Source organism: Leptopilina heterotoma, unplaced genomic scaffold, assembly GCF_015476425.1.
Source record: "Leptopilina heterotoma isolate Lh14 unplaced genomic scaffold, ASM1547642v1 Lhet_166, whole genome shotgun sequence".
NCBI lineage: Eukaryota > Metazoa > Arthropoda > Insecta > Hymenoptera > Figitidae > Leptopilina > Leptopilina heterotoma.
Window position 1 is genome coordinate 169,854 of NW_025110882.1, and position 15,289 is coordinate 185,142.

General features: G+C 26.4%; 4 protein-coding genes across 7 annotated transcripts in view; 1 reads left to right on the plus strand and 3 right to left on the minus strand.

The window, feature by feature from the left end:
- Window positions 1-301: 301 nt before the first annotated feature.
- LOC122499261 (tyrosine-protein phosphatase non-receptor type 1) lies at window positions 302-9,143 on the minus strand. Of its 3 annotated transcripts, XM_043607499.1 has the most exons (9): window positions 8,645-9,142; window positions 7,249-7,410; window positions 6,388-6,650; window positions 5,804-6,029; window positions 5,511-5,663; window positions 4,658-4,823; window positions 4,319-4,514; window positions 3,790-3,900; window positions 302-531 (listed from the first exon to the last, which is right to left on the minus strand). In XM_043607499.1, exons 1-9 carry the CDS (start codon window positions 8,726-8,728, stop codon window positions 468-470), a joined length of 1,425 nt encoding a protein of 474 aa, XP_043463434.1. In that variant the 5' UTR covers window positions 8,729-9,142; the 3' UTR covers window positions 302-467. The 3 variants fall into 3 exon arrangements, with proteins under 3 accessions (XP_043463434.1, XP_043463433.1, XP_043463432.1); XM_043607498.1 differs by lacking the exon at window positions 302-531 and having other exon boundaries at window positions 1,560-3,900; window positions 5,514-5,663; window positions 8,645-9,143; XM_043607497.1 differs by lacking the exon at window positions 302-531 and having other exon boundaries at window positions 1,560-3,900; window positions 8,645-9,143.
- Window positions 9,144-9,416: 273 nt separating this feature from the next.
- On the minus strand, window positions 9,417-11,899 carry LOC122499271 (abasic site processing protein HMCES). Its single transcript, XM_043607524.1, has 6 exons — window positions 11,636-11,899; window positions 11,078-11,309; window positions 10,507-10,809; window positions 10,143-10,250; window positions 9,742-9,905; window positions 9,417-9,640 (listed from the first exon to the last, which is right to left on the minus strand). The coding sequence occupies exons 1-6, from the start codon at window positions 11,653-11,655 to the stop codon at window positions 9,517-9,519; spliced, it is 951 nt and encodes a 316-aa protein (XP_043463459.1). The 5' UTR covers window positions 11,656-11,899; the 3' UTR covers window positions 9,417-9,516.
- Window positions 11,900-12,002: 103 nt separating this feature from the next.
- Window positions 12,003-15,289, plus strand: part of LOC122499272 (aquaporin-like) — a 240,862-nt gene continuing 237,575 nt past the window's right edge. Inside the window, exon 1 of the mRNA XM_043607525.1 lies at window positions 12,003-12,387. The gene's annotated coding sequence lies outside the window, so the exon portion shown is untranslated. The remainder of the gene's footprint in view (window positions 12,388-15,289) is intronic.
- LOC122499262 (ankyrin repeat domain-containing protein 50-like) overlaps window positions 12,791-15,289 on the minus strand; it is a 77,900-nt gene continuing 75,401 nt past the window's right edge. Inside the window, exons 15-17 of one of the 2 annotated variants that reach the window (XM_043607502.1) lie at window positions 14,649-15,187; window positions 13,669-13,846; window positions 12,791-13,499 (exon numbers count right to left, since the gene is read on the minus strand). In XM_043607502.1, coding sequence (XP_043463437.1) covers window positions 13,675-13,846; window positions 14,649-15,187 — 711 coding nt within the window. In that variant the 3' untranslated portion in view covers window positions 12,791-13,499; window positions 13,669-13,674. Of the gene's footprint in view, window positions 13,503-13,668; window positions 13,847-14,648; window positions 15,188-15,289 lie in introns of both variants that reach the window. The other variant, XM_043607501.1, reaches the window with a different exon arrangement.

Genomic DNA, 15,289 nt, shown 5'->3' on the forward strand with positions numbered 1-15,289 from the left:
TTAATTTTTTAATGACATATTAATGATTCGACACACCACAAATAAATATTAACAAAATAAATCAATACTTTTTTACTGAATTTATTGAAATAAAAATTTTAATTCAAATTTGCTGCAAAAATTCAAAAAAAAAAAAAAATTAAAAATTTGTTACAATTTTACAAACAGTGGAAAAAAATTCGTTTACTTGAAAATAAATATTTTCAAAATTCAAAAAAAATTTTATACATAAAAAAAGAAAAAAAAAGAAGTACAAATGGATTGATTTTTTTGCAAAGATATAAAAAATTTCCAAATCGTATTAAAATTCATTCTTATTTTCTAAGATTATAAATGAGAAATTTTTTTCTCAATTTTTTCTCCTCCTTTTTCCTATTCAATAAAAAATTTGTCGGCACCCATATTTATTGCGGTGGAAAATGAAGAAAAATCAATGTGGATATGTTGGTATTTAATTTTCATGTGAATTAAGATGAAGATTCTTCTTCTTCGTTCAGCTTCTCGTTTTGTTCGCCGTTATCGTTTTTCGATCTGAAAGAAATCATTTATAGATGAGGTTTTCTCGATTCCCTAAAAGGGAAGATTGATGACTTCTAGTACAAAAAAAATTTGAATTTTTCATTTGTAAAATAAAAGAAAAGAAGAAAAGAGAAAATTACAACAAAAAAAAAATATTTCTTTTCAGAAAGAAAAATTATTTTTACCAATCTTCCCTTTTCTGGTTATTCACTCACAACACACAACAAAATGTTAATATAATTATTTTGTGTTATTATTGCATTTTTAAAGTTATAAAATTGTAATTGTAAAAATTGTAAATTTCGAGTGAGAAAATTTGTTTAAATAATAGAGTTTATAAATATTTTCCTGTAAAAATAGTTTACAATTTTTTTCCTATTTCGAAATTTTTTTGCGACTATTACGAATACTTTTTTTCTTAAATGCAAAACTATTTTCTTTTTCCGATAATGTTGTGATGAGCGAAAAAATCTTATCACTCTTTTTTCGAATTTTTTTTCTTACAGTGAAAATATTTTCCATATATTGCGTATTTTATTTTCTATTTGCAAATTTTTATTGGTACAAAAACAATAGAAATTAATTTTCAAGAACTATTTATGGAGAATTTCGATTTTTTCACTATTTTTATATAATCGTCCTCTAAAATACTTTTTTTTCTTGCCTTTTACACTGTTTCATTCACTAGATTAATTGCTTTTTCCCTATTTATTCTTCACTACCATTTTTGACTGTCAAGCCCAAAAAAAAAATTGCAAAGAAATAAAAATTGTAAAATATTAAAATAAGTAATAAAGAATAATAAAAAATAATTAAAAATAATAAAAAACACTAAAATAAATAATAAAAAAATATTAAAAATGAAGTAAATAGAATGTAGTAGTGAAATAAAATTGATGTCAGTATTTAAAATGAGAATAAAATCTAAAAAGAACTAAAAAGAAAATAGAAAAAAATTAAGAATAAAATTCAACTTAAATTAAACATTGCGAATAATGAACGAAAAATATTAAAGCAAAGAGAAAATATTTCTGATGATGTAAGTCTACATAATTCTTTCCCTCAAAGGAAATTTTATTTAAAAGGTACATTGTCATATTGGCACTTGTAAAAAATCTTACATCATCAATCACAAAAAATTGCGCTTGACAATCAAAAAGAGAAAAAATCTCGAAATCTATCTATAATTATAATTATAAAATATTTACTCGATATTGTCGATTATTATAATAATATAAAAATGTGTTTAGGATCTTGCTCTCATGCCTAAGAAAAAGAGTAGTGGTGGGGTGTTTTGGATTATTTCAAAAAGGTGCACTCGCGATTTAAATATCTCACGATTTGTTTTTTTTACTTTTAGTTCCAATCAATCATATTATTAATTTCATGTAAACACGAGGAGGCACTTGGCTATGTTTCTGTTTTTAATCACTGTAAATTCTCTTTTCCTATTTTGTAACTGACACGACACATGATCTTCCGTTTCGAGATTTTGTCAATTCATTACAAAATTGATTTCTTTTTTTTCAAAAGAAGACTGCAATCGCTCTCTTTCATTCTCTCACACATTTTTTTTTTAAAACTATCACGTGCAAGATTTGTGTGGAACTTTTTTTTTCATTAGCACCGTTTTTTTTTTAATAGAGACTTTTTAATTAAGACTTCCAGCAGTCTTGCTCTCTCTTTTATATCAATACAATTAATGATCAGAGTCAGACAATGAAAAAATAATCTTTTTCCTATCACCACAGACGATAGATAGGAATAAATTGATAATCAAGAATTTTGAAAAGGATTTTTGAAAATTAATTTTTTTCAATGAAGAGAGACAATTTTTGTTAATTAATTTTTTTTATTCATGAAAAATAAATGTTTGTCAACAATTCCAATAAATGACATTTTCACAAAAAGAGAATTATTTTAAATATTGTAACGAAGGAATCATTAGGAATAAAAAATAATTGTCCCCTACGAGAAGACTACTAACTGAGCCTATCTATTATCTGTGGTATAATTTTACTCAAAAATTACGATTATACGTATTTTTTAAAATTGATCATTAATTAATTTTACTTCCTTTCTTCTTTTCTTTTTTTTTTGACTTGAGATATTATTAATCGTACTCAGTCTTTCCGAACGCTCAACTATCCGAGCAGGACATCTCGTAATCGACAATTTTTAATTCCGTCATAATTAATAACAATTCAATCGCGATTTCAAACACGAAAATATTGTTTACGGAATAATTCGTTTACAGAAAAAAATAAACTATCAATAAAATAGCCTTGAAAGAGTGTAGAGAGTGATATTCAATAAAAAAAATTATTTTACCAAAAGAGAAACATCTTCTTTTTAAAAATTATTTTTCTCATTGTTGTATCAAAAAAAAATCTGAAACTCTACATTTCTTCGAGATCAGTATTTAAAAAAAAATGTAATCTAAACTTTCACGTAATTATATTTGTAAGTAAATTTATAAATTAAACTCACTAATTCATACACGAATGAAATTAATGAAATTCTAAATTATTAAAAAAATACTAGGAAATAAAAGAAATTCATCATTCGTGAAAAAATTTTCTAACATTTTTTTTTAGTTTTATCATTATTTGTTTTCAACATAAACGATGTAGAATGTAAGAAAATATATGAAATTCTGTAGAGAAATGATAATCCACAGAAAATCGATAACGCGATTGGGTTTCTTTTTTTTCTTCAAATATATTCAACTATTAAAAAAAACCCCGTGTGATTTGTAAATAAAAAAGAATTATAAGACTCAGATACTTCTTTTGTATCTGATGGATAAATTGGATAAATTTCAAGTTTTGCAATATATATAAAAATACAAATGCATATTTCACTATTCTTAAAATTTCTTCGGATTTCCTTTTTTTCGAGAGAAGTTTTTTCCAAAAAATGGAATTAAAATTCATTTTAAAATATCGAACCAGAATTTCTCGTTGTTATTATTAATAATCAGATTCATATCAATTTTTCCATTGTGGAAAAAATGAAAAAATGTCTCGTGAAAAAAAAATTGAGAATATTTGACGATTGTATGTATATAGTTAAAGACTGTCTCACTAATAAATGTAAGCGTTACTGCCCACGCTGAATTAATTAAAAAAAAATATGTATATATATTTGTATATATATATATTTTTTTTCGAGTTTTAGCCGCGCATGTAAAAATACGCATAAATTGCCAAAACACTCCCACCAACAAACGCGGCTCCTATGCTTAGTGAAAGGGGCGAAAATAATGACCTCTTGAGTTTCTGCCAATCTTCCGTCTCCTTCTGTCGGCGTTTCATCTCTCGTACCTGAGCCGCGAGTCTTTCTTTCTTCTCGAGATGACGTTGACGCAAATTGCTTTTCCTGAAAGACAAAAGATAAAATGAAGACGAAAATGACTTTTTTATGAATTTTCCAAAATTTCATAGATTTTTTCTTTAGATTAAAAAGTTAAAATTTGAATTTTTAATTCTTACGAAAAATTAAAAACAAACGAGTATATAAAATTATGAAAATATGAACAAATCACAGGAAAAAATTCGGAATTTTTTTCTGTTTGTTTAATCATTTTCCAAAATTTTATATATTTATTATGACAGGGTTGCCACAGATTTTTTAATATGTATTTAATTAATTATTAAAAATAATAGATTTATAGAAGAATTTTATGATTATGATGTAGATATTTAAATTCTTTCCATCTCAAATAAAAAAAATAATGTTCCTGTAAATCTATGTATAAGAGGAAAGGAAAATGAAAAAAAAGAATCGAAAAACTCACGAATCTGGACTAGACGGAGGGCTAGCTTGACAGGAATTTTCGCCTCCACTTTCGCCGGATTGAGCAACATCTTCATTATTTTCTTGTACATTGTTAGATAAGTAGTTAGAATTTGTTTGTGGCGAATTGGAAATTAAATCCAAATGTGAAGGCGGTTCACTTGGCAATGGCTTATTTGGAGGACCGTTTATATCTCCTGTTGACAGAAAATAAAAAAAAACCATATTAAACACTTAAATGATAATTTTTCAGTTTTTTGAGAGAAGCATTTTGAAAATAAATATTTTTTCAAACAGCGCATTGAAAAAATTGAAATGCAAACAAAAAGGATGCGCGCACCATTTTCAGTAGTCGATGTAGGCGTCACTTCGGCATTATTACCACGACCTAGTGACTCTCCTCGAGGAGGTGGAAGAGGAGGTGGTTCATCATCCTCCTCTATTGATGAGTTACTAACATTATTTACCACATCATAATGGTTAGTCACTATTTCGTTATCGACATTCTGTAAAAACACAAACACACTTAGAAAAAAATGCAAAAAAAAAAGAAAACACGTTAATAATTTTAAATAGCACAGCAGAACAATGCTATTAGAATTTATGACATGAGAATTTTAATTCACCAGTTACCAATGACAGTAATTAAATAAATTCATTTAGAAAACTTTCATTACAAAAATAAAAGTCGAAATTTAAAAATAAAATTAATTCAAACATTTTAATCAATAAATAAAGAACATTTCATTAAAATAATTAGAAATTGATTCTTTTTTATAGACTAAATTTGTATCATTCTTTACTTTTAATCTTTGCAAAATAATTCAATTTCTCTTTAGATATTCGATTTTCCCTTTTTTGTCTTTTTCATGTTTTATTAAATACTCTTTTTAAAGATTTATCGAAATTGATGAGATTGAAAGATAGTTAATTCATTATTACTTAATTAATAGGTGAGTAATAAATAGCTAATTGGTTAATTAATAAATCTTAATTCGTTAGATTCTTCCAGAAGGAGGTGTGAGTAAAATATGAATTAAGAACGTTATTTTCTTTCGTTTCTCGATAATGTTATTAAGGAATAGTTATTTAGAAAAAAGGGTTTCTTTAAAAATCGTAATTTCCATTTTGTTTTTTGGTAAAGGAGAAATAAAGCTAATAGCAGTGTACTACTGTGAATTGGTATTAGTTACCACATTATTAAGAGGCAATTGTTTCGATCCTTCAATAATGGCTGCGTAGGAAAATCGAAGTTGATCCGGCGTTTGAATTAGGCCCATTCGACTCCTCCTCATTTCCATTAAAATTTCTCGTACATTCACTGAATTTATTCCATTTTCTTCGATCTAGATGAATATTCAAGTTCATTTTTTGCATTATTATTGACAACAGTTTATTATTATAAATCTTTTCATCATTTCAATTCAATTATTATTTTATAGAATTTTTAAAGTTTAGAAAGTTTAGAAATTTTTTTTCTACTCACGAGAACGAGACAACTGTCCACAAGGCAAAATGTTCCCGATCTTCCAATTCCCGCTGAACAGTGAACAATCGGTGGTCCCACATTTTGATCTAAAACTCCATGTTGTCTGACGTCGACTAAAAATCGAAGGAATGCCGTTGGACTCTGTGGAACGCCAAAATCTGGCCACGTTGTGTAATGAAGATGCAGAATTTCTCTGCTTTTACTCGATTCCAAGTCCGTTAATCTGGAGAATATTTCCATAATTAAACAACTTTTTTCCCTTTTTAATTGTAATTCTCTCAAAGAAAAAATTTAGTAAATCCTTATTCCTTAAATTTTTCCCTGCTATTTCTCATTTTTATTTAAAAATAGAAAAAAATTCGCAAATATAAAAAATTAACAATCGTCAATAATAAAAAAAATGGAAAAAATTAACAATCGTCAATAATAAAAAAAAAATGGAAAAAACTTCTAAAAATTCTAAAAAAATAGAAAAGATTCAAAAATATAAAAAACATAACAATCGTTACTTATGGCTTACTATTCGTTTCGTAAAGAAAAGAAAAATGCTAGAAAAGAAGAAAAAAATAGAAAAAACTCACTTTAACTTGGTGGTTGTGTAATTCATTAAATTAGTTTTACTGATGAATTCTACTTTTAAATTAACATCCGCAAATGTCATTTCTTCATCAGAAGTACCGCCCATTGGCCAATATTGATGACACTTGACGTGATTCTTCTCGATGACTTTGTTTAACATTATTATTCCTTTACTCTCTTGTTCCCATATCATCAGCCAAAAATGTCCGGCTGTATTTGGAAGTGGTCCTTGTGTTAGGATGTAAAGCCTGTTGGCTCGTTCGACCTGAAATTATTTCCAAAATTAAAAACACTGTAATTTTCTAATTAATTATCTAAACTTTTATATACAAAATTACTAATTAGCTATTAATCAAAAATCTCTCTAAATTTACAAATTGAAACTTATTTTCGATTCAATGATTTTAAATCAAGTATAAATGATTTTAACTGATTTTAAATTAATTACAAATCTTTTAAAAAATAGTAAATAAATCCTTCGAAACAATTCAATTATTTTTATGAATAATAAAACTCTTTTATTTCAATTTAAAATTTTTTTAAAAATATATTTCTAATAAATTCAATTATTTTCTAAAATCCTAATAAATCCTTCGAAACAATTCAATTATTTTTATAAATAGTAAATTTCTTCGCAAGAATTCAATTATTTTTATAAATAGTAAAATTCTTCTCAGGAATTCAATTATTTTCAAATACAATTTTAATAAAATTCTTCTTCGAATAAAATCCAATTACTTTCAAAATTTTCAATTAAAATTATTAAAGAAAATCCATTATTTAAAAAAATATTCAAAGAAATAGATTACCAAAATAATAAAAAAGGAAAATTGACTATTACGAAAGTATTTTTATTAACTTACTTCGATAAGATTTGCGTTGATATAATCGCATGATCCTCGTTTGAGTTCAATTCTTGTGTGATCATATGGTGCAACATCTCTATATCGATTCAAATTTCTGTTTTGTGGCTTTTTTGATTCATTACAGGTGTATTCAAAATTTGTGCACTCGTTACGCATGTGCTGAAAACCAAAAATTCTTGTTAAATTTATTTATGTAAATTAAAATTAATGTAAAAATTAAAATCTGTGTTAATAACAAAACCTAAATCTATATTTAATAATAAAAACTAAAATCTGTGTTAAAAAACAAAACCTAAATCTATATTTAATATTAAAAACTAAAAACTTTCTTACAAAATAATACAATTAATATTAATAATTATTTAGCTAGTAATATAATAAAAGAAAAAAAATTTAATTAATTCGATAATGAAATGAAATAAATTGTTAATAAAGAAACCAACTTAATTGCTAGCAGATGCGCTAATTAGTAATTATTCTAATTTATCATCAAATAGATAATAGATAGCAATTATTTTTAATAAATTCCAGTAATTGTTACGCAAATGAAGTGGTTAAAATTAGCAATTACCAATTATCAATTAATAGTATTAATTTAATTCAATAACACAATTTCATTAATTAAAAAAAAATTCCAACAGTAAAAAAAAATAACTGTACGTAGAACAATATTTTAAAACCAAGAAAATTGTCCTCAGAAAAATTTCTCTGATTGCAGGTTGTAACAGATCCATATAATTTAAGTGAATTGCAAGAACAACCTTCGAATTATCCTTCTGCTCAAAGAAATTCGACCTTGACAACGAAATATAATACTCCTTTAAAATAACTCGTTGCAAAAAAAAGAAAAAAAACAACAAATTTAAACACAAGCATTTCGTTACAATTTTTTAACATACAGAGTAATTAGTCTGGGAATCCTTTAGACACGAAAAATACAATGCTAATTTTCAACAAAAGGAGGAACGAGATCGTGAGAAAAGAATTTTTCAATAAATTTTTAACTCCAAAATAAAAAAAAATAGGACAAGAATATTTTTTTATATTAGAGAAAAATTACTGAAAGATAATAAAGAATGAACTATGAAACAATAAAGAGAAAAGATTTACGGGAATTAAAAAATATGATAAATATAATAGAAGGAAAATATGGCAAAGAAAATGTAAGAATGAATAATTTGGTTCGAGGACAAAACCTGGGAAATTGGCAATGAAACAAGAAAAAAAAATTGAAAATTATCGACATTGTGAGTATTCTTTTTCTTATATTCTTTTATAGGTTGTGACGCCGGATAACGTCAGGATGACGAATTGCAGTGAATATAATATACGTACAGCAGGGAAAGAAGTGCAAAGGGAGACCGGGGAAAAAAGATTTTTAACTTCAACACACCTGATAGATAATTGCCCAAGCCCCCTTGGAGTTAATCTCCAGGTACTCGGTTTCCAAATTCTCCTGCCTCTCTGTATCCGACATTTTTGTATAATTTTCACGACTCGCTTAATTTTCCAGATGATATGATTTTTTTTTTATTTCAACTTCCTGAATACTGCACTGTATATACTCGGGTGTAAAGACGCGCACGCGGCGATCTTGTTCTCTCTCCCTTCTCCTAGACTCTTCCTTTTTCAATTCTCGCTCTTTTTCCAACACACGAGCAGCAAATTTTTCAATACAAAATCATAATGAGAGTCTTTGACATAAAAAACAAGAGATCCAAGAGATTAATTATTCTCCATTTCGCACTTTTTTGTCGTTGAAATTTGATGTGAATCAACGATAATTTTCTCACTAATGTCCAAATTAAGAGGAATGAATGAGAAAAATGAATAATTTCGACGATTTCATCACAAATCACAACGTCGCCATCACAGAAAACTAACCTATACTTGTAGTCGATTTTACCATTTTTGGAGTAATACTTTTTTTGCCTTTTTTCTTAATGTTTAGTGTTATTATTTATTAGTGTGAAGAAAAATTTCATTCTTTGGAAAAATAACCTTTTTTCCTCTGGTAATATTTTGATATTTTTATGAATAAAAATGAGAAAAAACATTTTTAAAATTCGTCCGCCATAGTGAAAAAAAAGCATGCGCAATAATGAAACCGGGAAAATTCAAAACAGAACTTAATTGTTAATGTAAAAGCAAAATAATTATTATTTTTATTAAAAATTTCGGTGAGAAAAAAAATTACAAAATTAGTATAAAAAATATAGATTTAGAATTATTTTTTTTTTGCTTTTGATTTAAGTCTTGATTTTTTTAGTCTTTCTTGGGTGTTTTTTTACCTTGATTTTCAAAATTATCCGAATCCTCAGTTTTTCTTTTAGTCGATGCACTTTTTAGCCAAGAAGCCATAATACCCGACGGACGTTTCTTCTCCTCTCTATATTTTTAATTAAATTATAAAATCAATAGTTCAATGAACTGCATGATGAGATTTTATTAAAAAAAAATGTATGAAATAAAATTATAGAAAATACTTACTTTTTTTCTAAATTAACTGGCTTTGTGGAATCATTTTCTTGATAGAATACACTGTTGACAGCAGTTGAAACAGGATGCCAATTTATTGTATTTTCATCTAATGATAGTGATCGTAAATTTTTTAATGCCTTCTCTAACGGTGTTTCGCTGTGATCTAACCATGACTTTAAATAAAAAAAAAAATTTTCTTAGTCTTGAAAATTAAATCTACTAATTTCATTATAATTAAGTAAATTAAAGTAAATAAATTTAATTACCACTTTTTGAAATGTTTTTGAAATTGTTTGAATGAAATTGTTTTGCTCTCTTTATTTTTTATGTCAGTTAAATATATTGATGAAAAGATAATGAAAATTTCCTTCCTAACGATTATAATTTTTTTTAGAATATTTTTTGCCTACCTTAACTTCTTCTTCGGTTCTGAGAAAACAGGGAGTTCTGTGATGAAGCCAAGAAAAAATTTTATTCGCTTCCCTGGTTAACATTGAAAAACTGTAGACAATATCGCCCTGGAAAATTTAATTTTCAAAATAATACAAAATTGAATTGGAAAATTTTAATAAACTGAGTTGGAAATTATAAAAAATTGAGTTGGAAATAATAAAAAAATTAATTGGAAATTATATAAAATTTGAAATGGCAAAATTTAATCGACATTCAATTTTTTTGTTTTCAATTTAAAAAGTAAATATACAAAATTATTTTTTGTTGAACAAAATCAATTCGAATTGAATTTTTCGAAAATTAAATTAAAACTTTACTTACTGTTTCAGTTTTGAATGTATTAAAAATTCCTGCCAATTTCAAAACTTGAAAGCCCTGCCAACCAGTTTCCTCGGACCAATCATTAGTCCAAGTTGTTTTATCTTCAAAATTAACACAATCTTGTTGTTTGGAATAAATATAATAGGGCTGCTTCGACATACCATCTCTTTTCCATTCATAAAATCCTTCGACAATTGCAACGCATCTTTTTCCATGACGCAAAGGTGGCATGTACATTTTCGAATTTTCCAAATCCTCCAAACGAGCATTGTGTGTCGAAAGTCTATGTTTTTTATAGTCGCCCTAAAAATAATGAAAACTTAAAATTCGTTTCTTTCTAAATTTTTTAATTATATCCGTTTTTAAATTGTAACTGTTCAAAATTAAAAAAAAAAATTAACAATTAACAATGTTTAAAATAGAAATAAAATAAATTGACAATTAACAACGTTTAAAACAGAAAGAAAAGAAAATAACAATGTTTAAAATAGAAAAAAAGAAATTAACAATGTTTAAAACAAACAAAAAAGAAATTAACAATTATAAAATAGAAACAAAAGAAAAAATTAACCTGAGTCCAGGGAGGTATCATTCCCCACATCATGGGACAAAGAATTCTCTCATTTTCATTATTAATTTGAGAACCTGACATCAAAATCGGTAAAACACTTCGTGGTCCCTTATTACAGGAAGGTTTATATTCAATATCTTCATTTTTTGACGGAATCCACGGTGCCTGTCGATATTTACCAGAAGAATCTTTATACTGACAAGCGCGACTCAAAGTTTCCGGCTCAAATGTACTGAAATCGAAAAAAATAATTATAATTATAGCAAAGAAAAAAATCTTGATTCTTTCTTGTATAAAATTAAACGAACAAAAAAATACACATAAATTAAATAAAAATTAAAATTCGAAACTTGCTAATGTTATACTAACAATATAATACTAATAACAATGCAAAAAATCACATTTCGTTTTAAAGTTGATTGACACAATGTGCCGAATCAAACAAAAAGTGTAAATTTCATTAAAAATTACATATAAATAATAAAATTTTCTCGAAGTAAATTTAGGAATTTATAGGAATAAATAGGAATTAATTACTATTAATTACAATAAACTTACCAAGCACAACGTCCACACATTTTCAATTCAAAAGGCCAAAAAAAAGAATAAAAAATTATAGGTTATGTATTTCTTTCTTTGTTGTACTTTAAATAATCAATAACACTTTTATTCCAGCAAAGATGTTTATATTTGAAATATTTAACACTTTTCTCGTATAATACCACTATTTGAAATAAAAAATACGTAATAATTTATTAACTAATCTACAAAATTAAACATATTTTACTCTTTTGTTTACTAAACAAAGAAAATACTGGCGGCAAAACTAATACTCTGAACATAGCAGCGCTTTCGATATCGATATGTTCGATATTCGATATTGCGATTTTCGAAATCAGTTGAAAGTTAACGGTCGTGCTGTGCACATCTCGTGCACATTTTCTCGTCGAAAAGTTAAGTTTTTTATAAAAAAAAATAATGAATCTAGTGTTAGTTAATGAATTATTACTGCCTCGTATAATAGTGAATGTGAAAAGTGATAAAAGTGGAAAAATTAGTGTTAAAATAAATCATTTTTGTTCGGGCGAAAACTTGTGTTTTTTGTGGTGAATACTGTGCGGATTGCGATATTTATTTGTTTAATTTCTCTTTAAATCTTGTATAACAGCAATTGTTATCAATATTATTATTGTGTTTCGTATTCCATTGAAAAGGAATATGACTATTTGGAAGCATTACTCGATAAAAATGAGTGTTTGCGACTTTTCGTTACCGGACTTTGCGGGCGGGAGTTTAACGAATATTTTGAGGTTAGTTTTTCATTATTCATATTTATCCTTATTTTTCCATCAATAAAATAATGTGTGTCTTATAAAATTGAATTTACTTCAAAAGTTAAGAGACTTTATCGTCGTAAGGGACAAATTGAATTGATATTCAAATAAATCTTCCTTGTTTATTCATTAAAAAAATTTCATGTTTATTCGACTCTGAATATTTTTGTTGTGCCGGTTTTAAAAGATCAGGAACAGTAAAACAAGTTTAATTTTAATTTAATAATTAATTTAATTTTTGTGAGTAAGTGAATAATTGAATAAATTTTGGATTTGACTTCACGGCAACAGATCAAATCGTAAATATCTTCCAACTAGATCGAATAATTTAACTATAAAATAAATTTAATTAATTAAAAACTAAAATAAGGTAAAAAGATTTAGAAAATTTTTACTTGAATTTTTATTTATCATCTCTAATACATTATAATAATAAATATGATCGTGTGCAATACATAAAGTGGTGTATGTACACAGGCATTCTGCAGGCCATAATTTTTACGTATTTTTTTATCGTCTTCGAAATTCTAAAATTCAAACATTTTTCATTTATTTATTTTTTTTTATTAAATTTTTACACTCTATACATTTTTTTGTCGTCTGTTTCTAAAATTTTTCATTTTTTTGTTCGAAATACCATTTCGCGTGCATTCTAAACTTTGCAACCAGTCTTAAAAAGATCTCAATTCTTATCTAGTAGTTTTGTCATTAGAACTCTACCGATTTCTGAGACTTTAATAATATTCATCAAACATAGATGACGTATATTATTAGTGAGATCAGTAAATTAACATTATTATATTTTAGGGTTACTTATCTAAAATTCTACATATACACTTCTATGCGTCATAATATTTGGTATTATTTTGTTATAACATAAATGTTTCATGCTTTTTATCGCAGATTCTTGTTTTCATTTTTTTTTTATTAATCAATTTTGTGGAATATTATTTTCTTCGCTTCTTTATTCCAGTTAATTTGATTTCGCTCAAATAAAAGGAGAAAAACTTATTTATTGACTTTCGCTTCTTATCGAGAAATTCACGCCAACCGCGATGTCGATTTGCAATTCTTCCGCAGTTGACTATCTGCTGAAATTTATTTCATTTTATGATTAATATATACTCTTCCTCTACGAGAAAGGAATTGAGAAAATATATAGGAAATAGGAAAATTTATATTGAAAATATTTTATTCTTGAAATTAAAACGGAAAATAGTGATTATTTGACAGATTTTTTCAATTGTCAATAATTACCTGATCCTATAGAGGAGTTTCTTTTCTTGCCTCAGCCTTCCACTGGAATCCATTGACACGTGTTGTTATCGGTTTGTTTCGATTTGTTGCGTTTTCAATTCCATTTCTGACTCCCGCTACTAATCTCATGGCGGGATTCGAAACTAACCCGTTTCGCTTTGGTTTCGCGTTACTAGCACTAAAATGGATATTATTTTTTAAATTATTTATTATTATTTAAAATCATTAAGAACTAGCAATCCCATAAATAATAATATTATTTAAGGCAATTCAATTATTTCCAATACAATTTTAATAAAATTTCTCTAAAGAATACAATTATTTTTAAAAATATTAATTAAATTCGATTATTTAATTTTCAAGAATTTTAATATAAATTCAATTATTTTCAACAATTTTGATAGAAATTAAAAAAAAATTATTATTTTCAAAATATTCAGTAAAATTCCTTCAAAAAATTCAACTATTTTCAAAAATTCAAATAAAATCCTTCGAAACAATTCAATTATTTTTATGAATTGTAAAATCTTTTGCAAGAATTTAATTATTTTCATAAATAAGAATATTCTTCGTAAGAATTAAAATATTTTCATAAATAATAAAATGTTTTGGAGGAATTCAATTATTGTTCTTAAAAGTTTTTTTATAAAATTCTTTGTAAATTTCTATTATTTTCAAAATTTTAAAGAATTTTAATAAAAATCTTGCCAAAAATTAAATTATTTTGAATACAATAATTTTAAATACATTTTCTCAAAAGAATTCAGTTACTGAAAAAAATGTTGATAATCTTCATTTGTTTTTATTAATTGTTTAGTATATGAAATAGTAACTAAAAATTGTTTCTGACAGTTTTCTTATTGTCAAAAAAATTTCCCAAACATGACCTACAATTTCTTGTCTCGAGTACGATTTTCTCCGATTTTCCCTTTATAACCCAAAAATGTCACATTTGTCAAATAATTTGGCTCCGAGTTTACCTTCCAGTAATGTGTTCCGGAGTGTGTTTGACATTTCGACCAACGCCCGCTCCACTATTTCCTAAAATAATTCTCATATGTGTGTCACGTGTGAAATGAGTGTCCGCTGAATTTCTTTTGTCATCGTGTCCGTTCTTCTTCTCCTTTCCAATTCCAAGACCCAGCATTTCGTTTGTCAGTTCAAACGGTTTCGTCCCATCATTTCGCTCAATGATTTCCGTTTTGATATTTATTGGCTCATAAATCGCCGAAGTGTGATTATAACCTCCGCCTTGTATTTTATATTGAATACTTTGGTTCCCAGTTAAGAGAGAGACTCCCAGTTGACTTTGTATGACACTCGCGGCCGTCTGCGCACTCGGTGGACTTGTATTCGTCGGCGAATACGGAATAAGGCTATCGCTCACTGGCGAATGAGGAGGTGATGCATAGATTGGACTTTGTGGCTCGCTCTTCAAGGGCGAGAGCAATTTACTCAAGGGACGACTTTTTGCTCCTCGGGAACATTGTTGTAATTGTTGCGTGAATGAAAGTGGCGCCTGAAATTAAAATCACAAATAAATTCAAAGTCTCGACTTTCTGAATTTTAGTCTAATTGTTTAAAAAATTGAGACTAAAATTCAGACTTTTAACAATTTTTC